Here is a 22,880-nt window from a genome sequence, read left to right as displayed (position 1 = left end):
GCGCGAGAGAGAAAGAGAGAATGAAAGAGAGAGAGAGAGAGAGAGCTTGGTGCAGAGTGCTGCAGTGTCCTGTATCAGAACAGAGATCAGCTTTGAAGCATTAGAGATAGACAGAGACGGGACTCGAACCCCCACAGCATCAGTGGGTTTCTATTCTCACTCAAATCTCAATCTCCATTAAAAGGTTAAAAATAGGCACATACAATACAAAGTACTAAATAATAACAGCGATGCCAATGATTGATCATAAATCACAATAGCTTGACTGATTTTTTTCTGACTTCAAACATTTCCAACTGATCAAACTACAGTTATTAAACATGTCAAAAGGAGCCTAATTTTCCAGAGAGCAGTTATGTTGTCATTTTTGATGGAAAATAGAGCTCTGACAGATGGCGATTTGTAACACTACAGACCAGAAATAATTTCTTTCCAATGAAGACTTGCACAGAAGTTCTGACGGGAGTTCTTTGGATCAGACTTCGGAGGCATTAAAAAAAAAGGATGATTATGTGAGAATTACCGATTACTTTGTGTGGGAAAATGGGACTAAGGAGGTTGTCGGGACATTAAACTTCTTAGTCCGCTTTTACAGCCTCATTGTGTTTAAAAATCACGCACCACTCTTGCAAAATATTCTAACTCAAACTTTCAGGGAAATGTTTTTTAAATAAGGACTGAAAGCGCTGTCAGAAACCTAGTGATAATGATGTCGTGCACCTGTGGCGTAGTTCGTTTATAGTCTACGCTTACATCTACGTTAAATCCTACTTTTGTCAAAGAAAGCAGGGTGACGCTAACTTCCGGGCTGGCATGCAAAAATAAGTCATCACTGCATCAAGCATACCATGGTCAATAAGTTCATTGCGACTGCCACTAGGGGGCAAACTGCGGATATAGTCTGCTGCTATAAAAAAAGGTCCAAAAATAAAGTAAAAAAGACCAATTAAGCTCTTGCAATGACACAAGCTGAGCGGTAGTTAGTGTCTTTATCTCTGCTCCGCCAGGACTGCAGTTCCCCTCATGCCCCAGCATGCCTCCATCTGTCCCAGACCACAGGTGGCCAACCAGGGACCCCAGCCCTATTGGAACATCTCTGCCATATGCCTCTGTTCTGGGATCATCCATAAGGATCGGTCTCAGGACTGCGAGAGGCCGTCTTGTCTGAATCCAAAAAAGTGCACAAAAAAATCAGCTAGACAATCACAGAGGATTTGCTACTAAAACATAGACATGCACTGCACCTAATTTATGCAAAATAACAATGGTTTAATTTATGACAATGGAGATTAAGTAGAGAACACATAGGTGGCGTGACCTTTTCCATGGACGGATCCATAAGTGTCCGACTGCGATCGCTGCCCGAGGGCCGCTCTTTTTGGCTGCGTGGTCTCCTCTCCAGTCGAAGTATGTTCTGAGGGGGTGCAAGTAATTTTAAGATCCTCCTGGGTGTTCCTTCTTGCACTGATCCGAGTCCAGTTCTGCAGCGTGTCAGATAATGACAGACAGCAGGGTTTGCAGAACAACAGCTGATCCCGGTTCAGCGTGTGCGGCCCCTACCCTAAGCCCTTATGCCACCTGACGTTTCAGTGCCAGAGGCCAGATGATGTGGTTCGCAGCAAGACAGGAAGCTTGGCGTACGATGACTCCGCGTCAGACAGACGGCTCTCAGCGAGACAGGAAGCTTTCTTCCCACAAGCAGTGAGTGTTCCGGTCTGGAGTGGGCTGCTGTCCCAGCTCTCAGCCTCAAATCACTCACACATCAACAGGATAATGCTCCATTTACTGCGCTTTACCACTAAAATATACTCAAACCTCTATGCATGCAGCAAAATAAATATGAACATTTCTGGCTGATACCGAAAAGCTGTTATGGCTGATTTTAAGATTTTATAATATTATGTCTAAAAAAAAAAAAAAGTTATATACATGAATTTGAGTATCACAACATTCTAATGTAAAGTATGAAAAATGGATATTTATTTTGAATTATTTTTGTTAATAATTCTATTTAAGTTTTATTAAATATTCAAAAAATTATATTAAAAACACTTTTTACAATAATATATAATAAAATATAATATGTAATTAAATTAATAAATCATTTTAATATTAAATAATTTAATAAAATAATACATTATAAAATTATTTTAAATGTAAAACATTATTACATTTTAAGAATAAAAAGATACAGTTACAGTAGATTACAGTACAGTATGTCAATTTAATGTAAATTAGATGTATGTAAATTTAAAAATTGTGAAAATGAGCATGCACATTTAAATATCCAACATCAATACAAATAAACTGAAACAATGTGCCGGTATATTGTGCGTCCATCCCTAATAAAAATCCTTGTCAATGAATAATAAATTGTCATTTTTTTTTATATTGATCAACCATTTAAAAGTGCAAAAAAATTTAAAGGAACAAAACTTTTTTTTTTCTTTTTTTTTTCCCTGTTATGGTCACTCAGCAAGCTTGCTGGGTTACTCGTCATCCGTGGCCAACAGAGTGCGTTTTGTGCAGGCAGACAGGTGCCGATGCACCGCAAGTCCTGCTAAGCTTCTCTCACGCTTTGGACCGATTTATCATTCTTCAGTCCCTGAGCTCCACGCGCCTCCACGACTCACTGTTACACTTGGCCCGATGCCACGGCAGATCCATCAGCCGACACTCTGACACACCTCGCTGTCTGCCTGGAGCGGATGACATCACAGCTGGGACACGAGCTCATTTTTCAGGAGTGGAAAGTGTCCTTCTGTGTCGATAAACGTCATTCAGGGGGAACGGCTCACATTCATAAATACAGAATGAACATGAGGCAACGACCCTTAGAGACAAGCAGGACATGGAGTCAATGACTGAATGCCACAGACAAGTTAGAAGAGAAATAAGCGTCAGATGCCTTCAAGCAACAATAAACGCTCTGTTGGACTCCGGCAGCGTATGACACAATCATGTCTGTGTCTCTCAACTGGGCCAGAACCTGCAGCGCACAGGAAAGGACACAGAGAGTGGAGTCTAAAACTGGGCCGAACACTAGTCACGACAGCCACTGGCAGCACACTCAGTCCAAGTCTGGACAGGGTCAGCTGACAGACACACACACACACACACACACACACACACACACACAGGCAGGCAGGCAGACAGACGAGAGGGCACAAACACACTCACAGTCCCCTTCTCGGTCTCACATGCAGAAAATATTAACAACCAATTAATAAAGCTTGGATAATGGGATGTTAACAGCTTTGGACATCGCTGACATTACTAAGAGGTCATTTTGACATTTCGCAATCTTCTTGATACACACATTAAGAACATTTTCAGTCTTTCTGGAGCTCAAAAGTGACATGATCAGTAAAATAGCAAAGCCTCAAGTGAGCAAATGTGATATAAAATGAGTTTCTGACAGAAAATGACTATCCATCAAGTCCAAGACAAGCAGCCCATAACAACTGCACATTAAATGAATACATTATTATTAGGCTACCTCTCAAAAAAAGCCATGGTGAGCCAGGAATATATTTTTCATTTTATTACTGTAAAAAATTCTGACTGGATGATTCCATCGCTGCTACTTCCATCTCATGACTCAAATATATAATATATATATATATATATATATATATATATATATATATATATATATATATATATATATATATTCTAATAATGCTTACTATATTATTATAACTTGTTTTATCCTTGAAAATTTAACTTGGATTGCAAACAATAAAATTAATAGTATATAAAAAGTACTATTACTGATCTTGTAATGCAAATTTTTTCGTAACAGACACTTTAAGCTAAACTACAAATAAATAAAATATTAACATTGGTAATAATTTTAATATTATCAAATCATTTTAACAAATATCTAAGTGTCACATCCATGTATTAATTTAAGTAGCCATGTAATATTAAAATATAAAAATAAAAATAAACTGCAATAAAAAGTATACAAACCAATCAAATTGAATAAAGAAGACTACTTATAAATAGAAGTTTAATTATCTTTGGTAATAACTAAATTTTTTATTTTTTTTTATGTAATGTATTTTTAATAAGAAAAACTAAATTTATCATATAATCATAGCATTTGATAATTAGCTCATTATGGCAGAATAAAGAAGATAGCTCACGCTGTCTGGGCCAAAATGAGCCCTATTATGTCTGGATGAAGAACTGGGTTACATGATGCAGGGTCCCGTTAAACTAAAGCAACCGGCTGTGTTCTCCGTTAACGCACGACCACTTCTCTCTAATATATCTAATAAATACGAATAAATATGAAATATGACAGTCTAGCGCACCGGCCCGATCATTGGCTTGTAGTTGTCTGGCTGCACATGAAGTCAGAGGGTCCCAGCAACTTTTTGTGCCCCGGTCTAAACCCGCTGCGCTCCTCTCTATATCCGCGGGGCCACTGGCACAGCTGGCACCATTACGCACCCATCTGATGCCATCTGCACAAAACCAGACATATACGAGGAGAATATCAGCTCCTTACCTCTGCAAAGAGGAATCAGGAAATGGCACCATGAGTCCGCGGAGAGCAGAAGCCTGAGCCGTGCTGGCTGCTGATCCGGCGGAGATGACCTGGATTTCACCGCCAGACTCGACGGCGTAAAAATAATCAGGAGCACAGTGGAGAGTGAAGCTGGCGGCAGGAACACACGATCACTGGTGGAGTTTCAAAATAAGAGACTCAACTCGAGCTAGCAATACCGGTCTTCAAAATAAGAGTTTCAGTAAAAAAAAAAAATATAATAAAATAAAAACTTACTTCATTGATTGTATCGTGAGCTTTGCACCACTTTCTAGATTTGAATGTGAGTTTTGGTAAATTAACTTAATATTAGATTGGGGCGTGATTTTAGTTTGAAGTTAAACAATACATTTTCTACCATACTGTAAAATGAAACCGCTTTATGTTGAGTTTTAATGTCAGTTTTAATTCATTTTCCTATGATGTTTTTTGCACGCCCGACTTACATTTATACATTCTCTCATGTTGAAGTCTGATGGGCAGCAGTGATATTAAATGTATTCATATACCGCCCCCTACTGGAATTAACGTAACATGTTTAGGGGTTAAAACCACAATATCTACTCGTTGAATAAAAGAAAATCCATCTCTATTTTTAAAACACAAAGAGAATTTCTATTCTCTTAAAAGATTCCAAATAAAACTACACAAATAAGGATTTTTATTATTATTAAGATGGTTGTTATATGCTTGGTGACATGATTTTGTTCTTACCGATTTAACCAGATATTCGGGTTCCATTTTGAGTGTAGTTTTAGTATTATTTATATACAGATATATTTATATTTTATATTAGCTTTTTTCTATTTTCAGTTTCATTTTAACTTTAGTTTTAGTAATTGCATTTTTTATATTGCAGAATAAAAGTATTAATTTCTTTAAAAAAAAATTAAATGTATATTATTCAAACATATTAATATATAATTAAATATAAATTATCTAAATAAAATATAATAATAAATATTACGTAAATAAAAAACTCTATTTTTGTATTTAAGTTTCAGTTTAATTTTAGCACTTCAAATTAACTTTATTTCAAAGCTACATCACTAATTTCAAGACTAGTTTTTCGTTAAAAATGTATATTTATTTCAATTACCGAAAACTATTTTGAACAGTTTTAGTTAACTATAACAACACTGGCTTCCATAGCCATTGATAAGTGTATTTTGATTTAAGGCTTTATTGCATGTTGGAAATTGTGGTTTTACTGTTCAGTCCTAATAAAATCTCTTTTTAGCTTTAATAAGGCATAACCAACACACAGAAGACCAGAAACTGTTGTTTAGCTTGTCAAGAATAAGTACTGGTGTTAAGACTAAATGTGGTAGCTAGAATAAATATTTCCTGTGGGGCACATAATTAAGATTTATGTAAATGTGTTCTGCAAGAGCAGCAGACTGATTGGTCTCTCAAACTCCAGGCAAAAATGTCCTGCAGATGATCTGCATTATAAAGTCCATGGTCTCTATTTATTATTGATTAAACCATAACCATGAACTCATATATATATATATACACATACATTACATATATAAATACACACAGGAGAAGAAAAAAAAGTGACTTCACAGGGTCAAACAAGGAAACATGACTCCAACATTCATTTTTTAATTCAGTCATAGCTTTATTTTACCTCTAGGTGGCACAAGGCCCAAATATACAACACTCTCCCTTTCAGTCCTAGGGAGAAGTGTGAGAGTCTGCAATGCAAAACCAGACTCATCAAACCCAGATTTTGCAAATGCAGTTCCAACTCAAGTTCTACTGTGCAAAACAGAGTCTTAGAAACAGCTCAACTTCTATGATTCTACAACCAGAATTAGAGCGGAATCTAGATTTGTGTGGTCTGGCTGTGGAGCTCGGGCTTGTCAATGAAACACAGATATACTAGATACAGTGTAAGGGTGTCTCTTTTCCTCCAGAGACGTTTAAAGCTCAAAGCGGCCCCCGGATTCAGAATCACCCTCTCAGCATCCAGTCACCGGCCCACTACGATCTCGAAGAGATTCACTCGTAACGACTCCAATCCGGTCCAGCTCATCTGTTAAATAAATCCGGAGCCCTCCTCACGGTACCCGTGATCTACCGTGCAGCTTAACGTGAGGGTCAGTGAGTAGTGAAGGGGGGCCCATGAGACTCCATTAGTGTACAAGTCTGTGCTGGTGTGTTTCTCGGGGCGTCACATGCGTCGTCGTGTCCTTTTGCTAGGGCTAATGCGGCCGCGCCTGTCCCAACATCTTCAGCCTGGCCTGGTCAATCACATCCAGCAGGTTCTTGGCATCTACGGCGAGTGCATGCGCAGCTGTTAGCATCTGTTTCTTGTAGTCCTGCTGCAGGCTGGTCATAACGTACTGCTGGGCCAACTTCATCTTATTTATCAGCTCAGCCAGGTCTGAATTTAGAAGCTTCTGAGCCATTTCGATCTGAAGAGGAAGAATGGGAGTAACAGTTAGCTGAGCCCGCAGGAAGAACACTGAGAATAAGAGTATGTTTTTAGGGTTAGTTTGTGAATGAGTTTACCTCTCTGTGCGTGTGAGCTGGTAATAAGGGTATCGTCTCATCCACAGTGGCCAGCAGTGTTCTCAGTGCCAATCCTACTTCCTGAAACACACATTTTCATGGTGAGAATGTTGAAAGTACAAAAAAGATATATTGGCTTATAATCTTACAGGACTGCCATTAAATTCTACTACCATTTTGCCATTATTTACTCTTTATTTAAAGGTCATGTCGTTTTAAACCCGTATGCTCAATGCAACGGCAGTTTATAGTGGCCAAAGGACAAGAAAACAACATAAAAGTGGTCCATACAAAGTATTTTAAAGTCATATGACAGCATTGTAGGAAGAAATGTCTTTATTCACTGATAGTATTTCAGTTTGAACTCATTTCAGTTAGTTGCCAAGGCAACATTTAAAATTTTTGTTTAAAGTGCCTCTATTATGCCATTTTAAAGATTCCTGATTTTGTTTTGGAGGTTTCTTACAATAGGTTACATGCATCCAAGGCCAAAAAACACTGTTTCATACATTGCAGCATCTCTTTTCTCAGTGTCTGAAACGGCTGAATAAAGGAGTCAGTCTCTCTAAAGTTAAACCCCTCCTTTTTTAAACCCTCCTCTGGTCTGATTGGTCAGATGGCCCAGTTAGTTGTGATTGGTCGACCACTTACAGTGTATGTTGGAAACGAGCAGCAACGACAGCGTCGGTTTTACCGCATTAATTTGAACGCGAGTCCTCGTCCATCGGAAGTGCACGCAAAGTGGATCTGATTTCACAGCTCAGAAAACAGCATCTTCTCGACATGTCAACAACAAGAACCAAACTCTTCCAGGCATCAGCTACAACTACAACGTTTGAGAGCGGCTCGAAGTAGATGATGTACACGGACAGCCAATGAAAAGCCAGTGATACAAACCTACGGAGGTACTTGCCGGAAGTAAGAATGGAATTACTGAAGGCTCGTTTCAGCGAGTAAATGATGACAAAAATGTTAATTTATAGATGAAATTTCCCTTTAGGATAATCTCTCTGGACAACAAATGACATATTCAGTGACCCTAAAGTATACATATCTAGTATATTTCTTAGGTTGTGTCATACCTTCACCATGGGCACGTATTCTTCAGGGGGAGCTGGCTGGATTTTACTAGACATCTCAATCACGGCCTTCACCAGCCCGGTCACATTTTCATAGACCTTATCGTTGGACCGATCTAAGTTCGCTGTTGGGGGTGGGTTGATCTCCTGAGGCTGAATCTAACGACAAAGTAACATGTTTTAAAATTATGCATTAATGAAGAATATTTCATTGCATGTATTAATGTACATAAAGGATTTTAGATGAAGGTTGTGTTATCTAATTCTTGTTACTAGACATAAGTGATCATGAAATGTGTTATGGTTGACACTAGATGGCAATATATAAGCAATTACTGGAGAACAAACTCCACCTACAATATTGAGCTGATTGGATATCCATCCTTGCTTTTAATACAAAATATGATATGACAACAAAAATAATGAATACAAAAAGTTCCCTCATCTTAAATATAGAGAGATCAGGGACACATTTATTTTGGTTTAAAACAACCAAGTGGTCTCAATAAAGTGTGCACCCGTCCCAAAAGAATGATCAAAAACCTCCACTAGACTAGATTGCACTACAAGCACATTATTAAAATCACAGATTTAAAAAAGCAAAGGACATGCATAGTGATCTATACAGCCAATGTAATTCAGTTTAGTGGATAATTAAGTTATGATTCGAAATGATATGTTGAGTAATGACATAGCAACTGGTTAAAGGGGGCATAAACACAGACAGAAACATAACACTGTCTACAGGTGGTCTTACCCTCCAGGGCTACCAGTGCAAAAACAGTGCAACAGAAGAAGGGCAGAGGCACAGAGCAAGAGGATAGTGTGCAGAGAGAAAGAGAAAAAAAAGAAAGAGATTAATAAACATCACTTTACAAATACATGCTGCAACGAAAGAAAGAGAAAACAGCTTGGAGTTACAGAATCATTCTGTTTTTTAATCCAACCTCATGAAAACGTTAAGACTGTTTAGTGCTGTGAAGTTATATAATTTTTTTTTTACATTTAAAGACCCGATAAAATTAAATTTACAGTTTTGTGTCTATTTTTAGCAAATTTAGAAATGTAGAAACCTGTCTTGTTAATGTATTGACAAATCATCTAATACTTCAAATTTTTTGTCCAATCAAATGAGAATGTTTGTCTCTGACTAGCAAAAAGAAGTAGGCTACATCCCGATTGTGGAACAACTAAACCCTATTAGCTATTTAAAAAGAATACAGGATGAGCCTTTCAATATTCCCCACCCAAACTTACTGTTTAAACTGAAAATACAACACAAAATCAACACTAGAAAGAAAACCGGGCTCGTTTGACGGTTATTACGGGACCTTAAATACATTTTTTTTGACCAAACACACCCATAGGTAAAACTATAAAATGGAGAAACAGATTGCAATTATACGTGCATTGTTTCTAATTATATTTTCCATGCCGCATTGCATTTCTGCTGTTGCTTGCGAGACCCCCTGCACGCTGACCCACAGCATCAGGAAAACGCGCTGGAATGGAAACTGTGCAGGGATCTTTTTATGAGAGACCCCGCAGAGCAATTGTGTGCGTGTGTATGTGAAAGGGGTTTTCAGGAATGAGGATGATTTTAATGAGGCTTGGCAAACGGCATCTGTTGGCATGCTAGCTGCTCCTGAAGGCGTCCCGCAAGTACAGATGCTAATCTTACCAGCCTCCCAGTGTGTGTTTGGTGGAATTTCAAACTTTGTGGTTTAAAAACAGCAAGCAGTGATTACTGTAAAGTTCCACAAGCACAATGCTCGTGAGTTTCTCACTGGTAGTTCTGGTACCTTCACGCCTTCATTGTAGCTCTCTGTAGGGTTGAGTCCGGAGACTCCTGCTGGGTGGCTGGGAGCTCCGGGCCGAGGAGGCTTTTTAGGAGGAGCTGCGTGCTCTGAGGACGACAAGAAACAGTTAGTCTGGAACTCAATCTGCCCTTTTATATAAGTGCAGCATTGAAAAGCAACAACATCAGATCGAAGTCATTTTCAAGTGGACCAGATTTACATTTTCATACAAATCCATTGCCATTTATAAACCATCTGCACTCAGAAACACTTAGCAAAATATGTACATTACAGTGCAAGAGATCTCTTTTATTTAATTATTATTTTGATCAAAAGTGACTGTAAAGACATTTATAATGTTACAGATTTCTATTTCAAATAAATGCTGCTCTTCTGAACATTCTATTCATAAAACAGTCCTGAAAAAATGTATCAGCTATTTTCAGCATTGATAAAAAGAAATGTTTCTTGAGCACCATCTCAGCATATTAGAATGATTTCTAAAGGAGCATGTGACCATGAAGACTGCTGAAAACAGCTTTGCCATCACAGGAATACATTATAATATGTTGAAATAGAAATCAAGCAAGTAACTTGAGGCGTAAAATCGTAATAATATTTCACAATATCACTATTTACTGTATTATGATCGTGCCTTGGTGAGCATAAGAGACTTTTCAAAAAGATTCTTTCAAAAAGAATTTTACTTCAATTATTTTAACGAAAATTACGTATTACATGAAACAGAACTGGCATATAATTTACCTGCTTTCCCTATAGGTTGATAGATGTGCTGGTTTCCAGTCTGCAAAAAAAAAAAAAAGTTACAACAGTTAAAAATATGCAGGAGCCAAGACAGACTGTGCCATGTGTGTTGTTGTGGTCTGGGTGAGGAGTAGCCTGGATGCCTGGCATGCCAACACACACACACACACACACACACACACACACACACACACACACACACACACACACACACACACACACACACACACACACACACACACACACACACACACACACACACACACACACACACACACACACACACACACACACACACACACACACACACACACACACACACACACACACACACACACACACACACACACACACACACACACACACACACACACACACATCTGCCAAGACCACAGAGAATCAAAGAGGACAGCCCAATGGGTCGGGATAGACATTCAAAACCACTGCAGAAGACAAGCAAACTCTAGAGCAGCTGTGGAGTTCTGCTCTTCTAGATCCACATCATGACACGCATGAAACACTTTCAAAAACTAGTAAACATCTGTGGCAGTTCTGTATTAACATCAGAAGTGGGAGGGCAGAGCAGATTGGGTTCCTCGAATGTCCACTGCTGCATGTTTCCTCACAAAAGGGCCCTTGTCCTTGGTCTCCCCATTTATCCCAATGAATTTTTTTTTAATAGATATCCAGCTATGATAGACACTTCAGACCCTTAAAATGTATTAAAAAAAACACACTATGGCGAAATAAATGCATATATCAGTGGAGACCAAAAATGTCTCAAATATATTGTCATTACAAATTATTATATCCATTTAAAAAAATTAAAAAATAAACAGGAGTTTTAGAATGTCTCAGTTCTTAAGCTGCATGGACACCTCAAGTTTGTCTCAAACCTGAAGAACATCTGACTGTACAAAAAGTCACATAATTAATGTCAAAAAATCTGATCAGTGACATACAGTAGAAAAATCATAACCTTAATTTACATCAGAATTATTCTTTGTCTCAAATCTTTAAAACTGGAAACAAATTTTAGAATTTCAAAATGAGATTTTACGTTACAATTGGTCAAACTAAAAGTAGCCTGATTATGTTACCTAAAATGTGTAATGTAAATAATGGATTACGTTACTAACATTTTAGTCATGCAATTTGGAACCAGTAACGGACTACAGTTTGTAAGTAATCTACCCAGCACTGCCCACAGTTGTATATCATACAACATAATCTTCACATACAATCTTTCAGTCTCCCACTGAAAACAATTTAAGTGAAATTCCTGTGCATGTACAGAATTCCCCCACAGCGAGCGAGTTGACGCCCATATACAAAATAATTTACGGCAGATGTCCATGAGTGGGAACACCACTATATTTAACATGATCTGATCAGATGGTTAACTCTCGCATTAACTCCTGCTTGAGAGATATATTATTGCATGGAAAGAGTACACATTTTACATTTTTTATTCATGCATGTTAAAAAAAATGGTTAATGAACCATCGAACCATCCCTTTAACCTTAAATGAACTTGTATAACATTACATTTCATTACGTTTATAAAGATTTACACTACCATTCAAAAGTTTGGGTTCAGGTTCAAAAAAAAAAAATTTGAAAGAAGTCTCTTATGCTCACCAAGGCTGCATTTATTTGATTAAAAACACAGTAAAATCAGTGTGAAATATTATTATTTACAAAGTATTAGAATATTACAACTGTTTTTTATTTGAATACAATTTAAAATGTAATTTATTCTTGTGATGGAAAAGCTGAATTATCATTACTCAAGTCTTCAGTCGCATGACTAAAGAAATAATTCTATTATGCTGATTTGATGAATAAAAAGTTCAATAGTAAACCATCAATGCATTCTTGTTAAATTCAATGCATACTTGCTGAATAAAAGTTGTAATATTTATTTGAAAAAAATGTACTTACTGACCTCAAACATTCGAACGGTAGAGTATTTCAACAAAAAGAAAGAAAATGAAGAAACTCACTGGTCCCTGAAGGCTTCCATCATCACGGTCAATGCTTCCTCTGGAACTTCTCCCATCAGGCTTCTGCCACACACACACACAGACAGGAGAAAGAAGGTCAAACTTGACACCTCGTTAAGTTCATGTCTGTCACATGTATTGTGCTACTTCACACCACGTCCTGACCTGGAGCGACACAACAAGATTCCAGTAATTTACACAGTAACAGCCACTAAGAACACATTTGATGTTTAAAATACAGTTATAAGCGTGATCTCACGGAAATTTCATTGTGGGCAAAACATGATGCTACAAAAATAATGTCTCAAAATAATAAATCACATCATATGTATTGCTCACAAACCGTATGTCTGTTCCTACTCCTTAAAATGACAACGCTAAAGCATCCATAAATCAAATGAATATAAACCAATCAGACTCATTTACAGCACTTTGACAACAAGTCCATGACAGTTCAAGATCCCTTAAAGATGAAATAAAAACAGCGTAAAATCTGCACACTTCAAGCTTTACTGAAACGGCACCCTCCCCTTCCAATTTTTCCAAGTTTACCGTACCAGTTTTCCGAAGCAGGATTTAAAGACCTGCATCTTCCTTTCTGTTCCTGTGAGTGTTTCTCTCTGGCGTTTCTTAAGCATGGAGCAGAGCATAGAGTGGATCTCCATTAAGCAAGCGTGTGTGTGTGGGATAAGTCAGAGTGTGTGTGTGGAGTGACTCGTCTCCTGAATGTGAGACATATTAAACGCACACACTGACTCACTCACAGTCGACGAGCCTCAACTCAACGGAGCCAAGCCCTTTTCTGCTCTACTACTCCTCCTCTCTCTCATTCCCTAGCTCAGTGTTTTCCCTCTTTCCCTCCCATTATTCCTCATGCACATTCACGTACAGTATAACATCTGTGAAGAGATGAAAACTTCCTGTGATCAGTAATTTAACTTTCAGCAGATACAGGTCAGGTTGAGTTTACTCGTCTCATGCCTCAGTGCCAACAAAACCCTTCATTACTGAGGAATTCCTGAAAACGGCACCTGTATCAAACGGTCGGGATCAAAAACTCATTCTTCCACTCACAGCATCAAAAAAAACTTTAATGGGCATGCAAATAGTTTTTAACCATCCTAAGCTTTTTGAAAAAAGGTCACACATTGGCTGTAAGAGTCAAAAACTGTAAGAGTTGGCTTTTAGGTCATTTAGATTTTATTTGGATCTTATTTATGTGTACAATTGTCATTATTTGCTAATGGTGGAACAAAAAAGACAAATTGAGACGGCTCTTTTTTACACATGGCTGCCAAGCACCAATAAATAAATAAATAAAATAAACAGCATCATAATAGGTGCCATACAACTCATGCACTGTATACTGTAATAATATTTATTGACTAATAATCTTCTAATTCACTGACCTGGTTATTTGAGAAACACTGCTTCAGTGAGTTACGAATCAGTCAGATTCATGAACAAATCATTCTTTTGAGCCAGTTCTTTTCAATAGACTGATTCATTCTGAGTGCTTTGTTCACAAACTCGAATGATTCAGTTCTTGAGCTCAAACTTAACTCAATGATTCAGTCACCGGAGTGGAAGATTATTGGTGATAAATATAAAATGTTGGTCTGTTCATCACACAATTCTATCGCTTGACTTCAAAAAATTTGTAATAAAATGAACGAATTACACAGACTATGTTTTCAATATGGAAAAGAGCAGCATGATTCTTCAAAATATCTCCTTTTTGCGTTCCAATGGCAAAACACAGTTTATGCGTTTAGAAAAACGTGAGGATGAACAAATACTTTTTCGCTGAACTACTCCTTTAAAGAGCTGACATTTCATTTCAACAGAAGTTGTTTGTGAGGAAAAGTAATAGTTTGAGCAGAAGAATGAATGTTGTTTGCTGTGGTGGAGCTCTGAATGCCCTTTTTAGTTGGTACAGGAAGCTATGAGAGTTTTTTCTGTGAGACAGACTGAACATAATGACACAGTGAAGATACAAATGACGGAGACTGAAAGCCAAAACTTGCCATACCACAAACGCACACAAATATTCACAGACAAACTTGTGCGGATAAAAACATACATATACACACATTTTACTGCAACAATAACACACTCCACAGAGTGCAATACCTTCGCATTCATTCCTTATTCATATTCTTTCTGTAACTCTTCAAGAATGCAAATTATTTGGAAAAAAACGTATAGCAGAGCTGAGGTTGTGAAACTGTGAGGATCGCTCACAACCGTTTACAAATAAATGGCACAGGAAACCGCAATTGGCGGACACACTTATTCTCAAACAAACATGAAAATGACTGTTTGGAATATCATACCATTGCTGCAGCTATAAATAAACATCATGATGATTCACTACTAAAATGCTTTTAGGAAGAAGTGAAAACTAACAACCATGTAATACAGCTAAGCGGGGGGAGAGAGGAGAGGGAAAAGGGAATAAAGATGAGCAGATACATGTGAGGAGGTGAAGGTGAGTGGGATCAGTACCAGTAGTCTCTCCTCCTGCTCTAACCAGCGCTGATCGTCCTCCATCTGCTGCTGCTGCAGTAACAACTGCTCCTCCATCAGCTGAGACAGACCACAGCGCAGAGCCACACCATCCTGAAAAGCACACAACTCATGAACAAATGCTAATAAAGTTGATAAAATGATACTAAATATATGACAGCTAAAATCAGACTGGCACTGCAGTCTTGTTAAAGTAGCTGCATTAGCACATTTACCACTGCTTGGTGATGTTCTACAAAACAAAATCCAATCATTTCAATAGGAATCTGTGCAATTATGAGTTTCACATAAGATTTTGAGATTCGTTGGTTTGGAAGTGCATTCTGTGTGAGCAGTGCCTTATAATGTACTATGTGACCATCAATGGACCTTATTGCTTATGCAACTTGCACCTCTCATGCACTTCGCTTGGTCTGCAAGCATGCCCTAAAAGGTTTTTATTTATTATGCAATAAACTTTCAGTACTTAAAATATATTTAAATTTTTTCAATGCACCATTTTGGACAAACAATTATTTCTGAGTCTCAATGCAATTTTCCTAATTTATGAAGGACACTCAGTGCAACCTTCGAATTTGGCCAAAATAAGTTACCTTAAAAGGCCTTAAACATTTGTTATAAATGTTTAAAACTGTCTTCACATTGGGAGCGTCTCAATGATGCCTAAAATGGTGTTTATGTTGGCAGCTCATTCGGTTTTGAAACAGAGCTTAGATTTCAGTATTGAGAAGACATGCAGCTTTCTCTCGTTCTCTTCTAACCTCCATGCTGGGGTTCCACATGTGATCCTGAGTAGTTCTGCGATGGTTCCAGCTGTCGTGGTGATCAAGTCCAGTCCCTGCGGCCTGGGGAGGGTACATCACGCCAGGTACGGGAAGCAAGCCGTGTGGCCCAGAGTGCCCTGCCATCTACATCATGCCAAATGCACATATAAAGCAAACTTTTATTCATCATAAACATTCGTCTGTAATTCAACTAGTTGTCTAACGCATCCCCCACGATCTAGTGGTCTGAACCAACTCAAATCATTCTTAGTGAATTCACCCCTTGGTTTTGTACCTGGTAATGATTGTGCTGGCCAATGTGCTGAGGACTAGGGTAAAACCCTTCACTGGAACGGGGACTTGGATAACCAGGTCGACTGGGCTGTAAACACACACAAAACTATGTCAATTTACTAGCACATATTGACCAGTCAGTTTAAGGTTAGGAGATGCTGTTAAAATCAGTTCACCAGACGCACACACAATTCTTGTGCATTTTGTGTGGATGAAGATTTCAGGCTGTTGAAGGGAAAAAATTAAAACAGTCAAACATAAAATGCAAGCAGTTAGTTAAACGTTAACACAATGCATGTGTTATTCAATACGGGGGAGAAGGACTGGGCGGGTATAAAATATTAGAAGGAAGGGATTGAAGAATGAATGCTGTTTGACAGGAGGCGGTCCTCATCCAATTGAGTAGGATACTCTGAGTTCAGCTGCGGGTGGGAAAACAGGAGACGGACTGATCTACCTTATAAACCCGTTCATAGAGAGAGTCGACTGACCACAGCTCCAGATGAGCAAAGGAGGAAACAAAAGGAGAAAAAGGGGTGACAACACAGTAACACACTAAACGGACAGAAAAGGGTTAAAAATGGGGGGAAACCCACATGAACACTGCTACGAGAGAGATGGGATTTAATGTCTTTAAAAAAAAAAAAAAAAAAGAAAAGGAGATGTTTATCATCAATCTGCTTTAAGAACATTATTATTATTATTTTGTGTTAAGAATTATGTTTTGGGGATGCGGATGGGGTTGAGAGCCTTATTACAACTGTTTGTCAGAATTTATGAAAATAAAATGTGAGATTCACACAAGCACACACATCTATGGCAGGTTAATCCTTCATTTTAATACACTTGTTAAACATCTGGTCTGGCACACAATTTAGTTTACATGCATTGAAGAGGCAACATGCAGTTTTCCACAATTTTATCGGGAAGATTATCTGAAGCTAGCATTCTTCTTACTTGTTTTTAGTCTACAACATCTTTGATCAAATAGTGGTTCTATAATAACAGCTATGTTGAAGTCTAAAAGTCACTACACTCACTGAGGGTCACAGTAAAAAGCAGTCGAGCCACTAAAAGGGCTTATTGTATGTGCGCTTTAAAAGCTCGATTGTAACTCAGCTTTGTCCAACATGTACTGTATACAGATACACGTTAACCAGAATCTGCTTCATAAACTTCCCCTGAAAGCTGACACACAATGTGCATTTAATCCTTATACATCCAGTAGAGTGCAACAGTCTGGGAGTTAAAATCAAATTCAATGATTTTTAACAGTCAGTAACCTATAGAGCTGGTAAGTCCCGCCCCTTCCGCTAATCCCCCTGGACCTCTAGGTTGAAAAATCGTCAATGTAAGTGAATGGAAGAAAATAATTATTTTCTGGACCCGTTTGAATTGTGCCATGAATGTGAACATATGTTGTCTGTGAATTTTTTATATAACTTTTCGTGTAAAGAATGCTACAATTTAGTGGGTAGAAGTTTGATACGGTTAGACTTTGTGTGAGAGCACTTTGTGGACTACAACTCTCGCTGCTTTCAATGCGTTTGAAACGTCAACACCACTAGCACACGGACACTAGCTCACGGATCCCGCTAAACATGGCTGTGTCGTTGGTGCACTTCACCGCCTTCTTTCAGGGAGAGGACAAAATCGTTGATGTTGGCGAAAACCACGGGTAGGTCAACTTTATGGGGTGACGTCACATAGGCGACATGTAGTCTTTCTCGTTATGTCTTTTCCACAACTGCTAGCCGAAGAATCATACCATATACTGTCAAACTCGTAACATGAAAAGTTATATAAACAATTCACAGACAACATATGTTCACATTAATGGCACAATTCAAACGGGACCAGAAAATAATTATTTTCTCCCATTAACTTGCATTGACGATTTTTCAACCTAGAGGTCCACTTGGGGTTTTACGGATGGGCGGGACTTACCAGCTCTATAAGCCTTTAAACACAGACATACCGTGAGATACGAGGTTGTTAATTAATGCAATATGCTTTTGTTAAAACCATCAGCTCACATTATTTCAACTTATTTTTTAAATAATTGTTTAACAATGAAATTCCTAGTGAAAAACTTCTAAACAAGAAAATTGTGCCAAAAGATTTCTTTAATACAGTCCACTTCCATAAAACACAGCAAATGATGCAGAGTAAATAACTACTTAAATATTCGTATATATATGCAAAAGCAATATGTTGCGCCTGACCTTATAGCTGGTTGGTTTTGTTCATGGCTTTTTAAAATCCATATGGGAAAAAAATGAAAATTAAATCAGACAACCAGAACCAAGGCCGGTGAAAAAGTGGGGCACTGTTGCACTCTATTGCACATTGTCTAATTCACTTGGTCATCAAATGAAGAGCTTTGCTTGGCTATGCAAAAACCCTTGATTATAGACTGGTTATATACAGTTATATATTGCAGGCAATATTGCTGACTCTAATGCACTAAACCCTTTACTGCTTTTTACCACTACAACATCTAATCCACAGCTAAAATGGCATGTACCTACAAAAGCACCTGTGCTAATGAAGAAACTACAGTAAAACCCCGGGATACCCTGCTAACAGCCCTAGCACACCTGCCTGTGAGAATCTGTAGGGCACGTGGGTCAGGCTCAGCTGTTGCATGGAGGGATAGTAGGGGTCGAAGAAAGCAGGCTGAGTGGCACTGGGGGACACACAGGGTCTCGTCCTGGACCCCTGGGGAAACAGCAGGGAGCAGTGCAGCGGTAACGGCTGAAGCAGAAGCGAGGTCTGAGTCTGCGGGAACGGCTGGGGATGTGTGTTAAGCTGTCGAGTATTAGCATGGCACTGAGTGCGAGTGTTTTGCTGTAGCGTTTGCTGCATGTGTGGTGATCGGTTAATGATGGGTTTGTCACATGGGCCCAAAGGAGAGGCAGACGACTCGGGCTGGCGGAAGCAAAGGGAGATCTGGGAACCGAAGGGTTGCTGTGGAGGGCGAGAAGCAGCAGACGCAGACGCAGACGCAGACAGACAGTCCATACTGAAGCTGTGCTGGAGGGGGCGTCTGCGGGAGGGCTACACATACACACACACAGACACACGCAATGAAAGATGGGCTAACCAACACAAGGAAACAGGGCACAAACAGAAAGGATGACAAAAGCAGAAATATAGTGAGACATGATATGGTCACTAGCACAGCGGCAGGTGTGACCAGTCAACACAAAAACAGACATAGGCACCTGGACAGGATGACTGACAGGTCTGACAGGGAGCGAGGGGGTTTGAAAGTAAGAGTATGGAGTGCTTTAAGCCACACACAGAGCGAACGGAAAGATCAGCCTGGCCCATCAATCACCATAACGTGAGCAGCAACGGACAGGGAAGGATTTAAAACCCTGTCAAAAAGCAGATGGACTAACAATATTAATCAAAACTTCAATTGTACTGACACGCACTACCGTTCAAATGTTTGAGGTCGGTAAGATTTTTTGATGTTTTTGAAAAAGTCTCTTATGCTCACCAAGGCTGCATTTATTTGATCAAAAATACAGTAAAAACAGTAATATTACGAAATATTATTACAATTTTAATTAATTGATTTTCAGCATTATTACTCCAGTCTTCAGTGTCACATGATCCTTCTGAAATCATTCTAATATGCTGATTTGGTGACTTCTTTTTATCAGCGTTAAAACAGTTCTTAATATATGCTGCTTAGTATTTTTTGTGGACACCATGATACATTCAGGATGATGGATAGAACGTTCAAAAGAACAGCATTTATTTGAAATAGAATTGTTGTGAAACATTATAAATGTCTTTACTGACACTGACACTTTTGATCAATTTGAACGAATCCTTGCTTAATAAAAGTATTAATTTCTTTTAATAAAACTAAAACAAAAAGCTTGGAAGGGACATTTCATAAGACTCAGTAGGTCATCAAAGTTTGACCTGTTTTTCCAGAAAAGAAAGATGGTACATTTTAAATGCATTTTGTTTGTTTTTTAAATTAATTTAGTTTATTTTGAGGAGTAAACCATACAGATCTCAAAGCTGGCACACATGGACTGAAATCCACAAAATTGCAATCTGGATTTCATGGATGTCTTGATTTCCATCGTAAAAAGGCTTCATTTAACTACATTTTTTATAGTTTATTGATCAACCAAAGGGTGATTGACTTAATAAAATAAAATTAAGATTAAAACTCTTTAGTAGCAGACAAGGAAAGATCATGACATGACTAATCATAATTATTTTCACATTAAGCTTGTTGAAGAGGTGAAGATGAAGAGAGAAGTGAAGACAGATAACCACATGTGAAGAAGCATTTTTGCATATGGGAAGCATATGTACTACACAGTGGGGTCCAAAAGCCTGAGACCACAGTGAATATCTGTGGTTCAAAATCTAATTCAAATATTAAAATGAAAATATCAGGAAATATTTACATATCAATATTTAAAATCTGCACTATTTCTAGGACACTAGTTAAACAAGAAAATAAACCATATTGCTATGATAATAATATACTTTGTGTAGTGGTCTCAGATGTTCAGATTCCACTGTATGTAACCACAACAAATGAAAAATGAAAAGGTACTGTGTATCCAAGATAAAGTGATGTTTCATGACAGAAGACGTGACCTGGCATTGGAGAGCTGAGATTACAGACAAAAGGAAGGTCTGGAAAATTGCTGGCTAACTATACACACACACACACACACACAACAATGAATCAATCACTGCAGGAAATATATTTATAGTCTTTTTTCTTTGATAGGTTGAAAAAATGCATCTTGTCCTATAAAAATGTTTAAAGATACATAGACACTCTTGTTTAACACTTGTTTGCTGCTAAATAAAATGTCCAAAAATATTGTAAGCGAAACAGTCAGAGTTTTCATGGGGAAAAAATTGCTCTAGTTAAACAAAAAACGATCTACGTTAAAACAAACACACATATACTGCAACTCCTAACAAGCCACCATGTGCTAGGGTGACAAATGGTGACACGCTGTTAACCTTAGTAATAAATCTGCTGTTCCAGATGAACTCAGGCTGCCACAAATGTAAAAAACACATGAACAATCCAATGAATTTTCTTTTTGCATTCTTAGCCAGTTACACATTAATTAGGACATTGTAAATCAGCTTGTTTAACATAAGAAATAGCCTAGTGCAGTTACTTACTTTGGGTGGCGCCTCGTCCGAGCCTCCAGAGTCCCAGGATACGGGGACTTGTCTCCTCATCTCCATACGGCTGCGCTCCTCCTGCTGAGCCTTCTCATCCGAGAGGATTGTACTGCACAAATACCGGTGGAAAACACTATCAAACATCAACATCTTCCTTCTAAAACGATGAGAAATATGGATCCTCGAGTTTGCGACCACTCTTGCAGAGCAGAAGAGTAATAAAGCTCTTTAGTACAAATGTGAATGTAAGTTACTGTAATTTCCCCTCAGACTTTCATTCCTATAAATAAGAATGAGTTCAAGTGGAAGACATTTCCAATCTTATGCAATTGATTGAAAGGTGGAGTCACTATCACAGACGAGTCAGTGTAAAATCCCAACCCACACACGGTCGACTACCAGGGAAAATAAAACGCAGATTCACAACAGACCTGAAACACTATTTCACAATCAAATACGTCACGACAAGCTCCAAGTAAAGTCAGGCATTCCATGGCGTTAACACATAATCCTTCAACGTTTCTCATTCTAAACTGCTATGTGAATAAAAGGAGACACTAATACAAAGACATAAGCAAACACTCTTTATGCATTATATACTGCCTTAGTGCATATGTACTAATGTTCAAAGGTTTGGGGGCAGCACGGTTTTATCTGTTAAAGACATTAATAATTTTATTCAGCAAGGATACATTAAATTGATTTTTGTTTTTAAAAAGTGACAGTAAAAACATTTACCCAGTATCCACAAAAATGTTAAACAGCCGTTTTCAACTGACAAGAGGACATGTTTCTTCAGTACCAAACTTCAAATTAGAATGATTTCTGAAAGATCATGTGACACTGAGTAATGGCTGCTGAAAAAAAAAGAAAAAAAAAAAGAAAAATCCGCTTTGCCATCACAAGAATAAATTATTTAAAACAAAATATTCAAACAGAAAATAGTTATTTTAAATTTAAATGGTGCTATGTAATAGTAGATAGACAATATAACTGTTTTGACTGTGTTTTTAATTGAATGAATGCAGCCTTGGTTAGCATAAGAGGCTTCACACTTCCGACCCCAAACCACAAACGGTAGTGCAGTTTCAGGGTGGGGTCTGCTCCAGTACATACACAGAAATGGCTTTAGTGATCAAAAAAAAAACTTACAAGAATGGAAATGATATAAATGACCTTAAAACTCACCACACAGTCTTTATAGTATCGATGTGTGACGCTCGTACCTGTCGAAAAGTGAAGTCTTGCACTCAGAGGTGACTACAGAAACGGAAGAGGTGCGAAAGAATAGAGCATGTGAGTCTTAGTAGGGAGAGAATGCAAGCAGACTGAGAGAGGGTCTATTTCTGGAAAGTCTATTATCTCAGAGAGACCAT

The 22,880-nt window shown here is 38.1% G+C and overlaps 2 protein-coding genes across 13 annotated transcripts in view; both read right to left on the bottom strand.

The window, feature by feature from the left end:
- Positions 1 to 4,692, bottom strand: part of ldlrad4b (low density lipoprotein receptor class A domain containing 4b) — a 50,139-nt gene extending 45,447 nt beyond the window's left edge. Inside the window, exon 1 of one of the 2 annotated variants that reach the window (XM_081389842.1) lies at positions 4,520 to 4,692. The gene's annotated coding sequence lies outside the window, so the exon portion shown is untranslated. The remainder of the gene's footprint in view (positions 1 to 4,519) is intronic. The other variant, XM_081389844.1, reaches the window with a different exon arrangement.
- A 1,468-nt stretch (positions 4,693 to 6,160) lies between these two features.
- The window catches only part of ptk2ab (protein tyrosine kinase 2ab), a 65,206-nt gene continuing 48,486 nt past the window's right edge, over positions 6,161 to 22,880 (bottom strand). For 6 of the 11 annotated variants that reach the window (XM_081387829.1, XM_081387831.1, XM_081387827.1 and 3 more), the window contains 10 exons: positions 21,502 to 21,613; positions 16,319 to 16,405; positions 16,021 to 16,167; positions 15,239 to 15,352; positions 12,731 to 12,793; positions 10,725 to 10,764; positions 9,948 to 10,066; positions 8,164 to 8,313; positions 7,082 to 7,162; positions 6,161 to 6,984 (listed from right to left, as the gene is read on the bottom strand). In XM_081387829.1, the coding sequence (XP_081243955.1) occupies positions 6,772 to 6,984; positions 7,082 to 7,162; positions 8,164 to 8,313; positions 9,948 to 10,066; positions 10,725 to 10,764; positions 12,731 to 12,793; positions 15,239 to 15,352; positions 16,021 to 16,167; positions 16,319 to 16,405; positions 21,502 to 21,613 (1,126 nt within the window). In that variant the 3' untranslated portion in view covers positions 6,161 to 6,771. Of the gene's footprint in view, positions 6,985 to 7,081; positions 7,163 to 8,163; positions 8,320 to 9,947; positions 10,067 to 10,724; positions 10,765 to 12,730; positions 12,794 to 15,238; positions 15,353 to 16,020; positions 16,168 to 16,318; positions 16,406 to 18,921; positions 19,039 to 21,501; positions 21,614 to 22,880 lie in introns of all 11 variants that reach the window. The other 5 variants (XM_081387830.1, XM_081387832.1, XM_081387826.1 and 2 more) reach the window with 3 other exon arrangements.

This window comes from Scardinius erythrophthalmus, assembly GCF_964197995.2.
Source record: "Scardinius erythrophthalmus genome assembly, chromosome: 16".
NCBI lineage: Eukaryota > Metazoa > Chordata > Actinopteri > Cypriniformes > Leuciscidae > Scardinius > Scardinius erythrophthalmus.
This window is presented reverse-complemented; position numbering and strand designations above follow the sequence as displayed.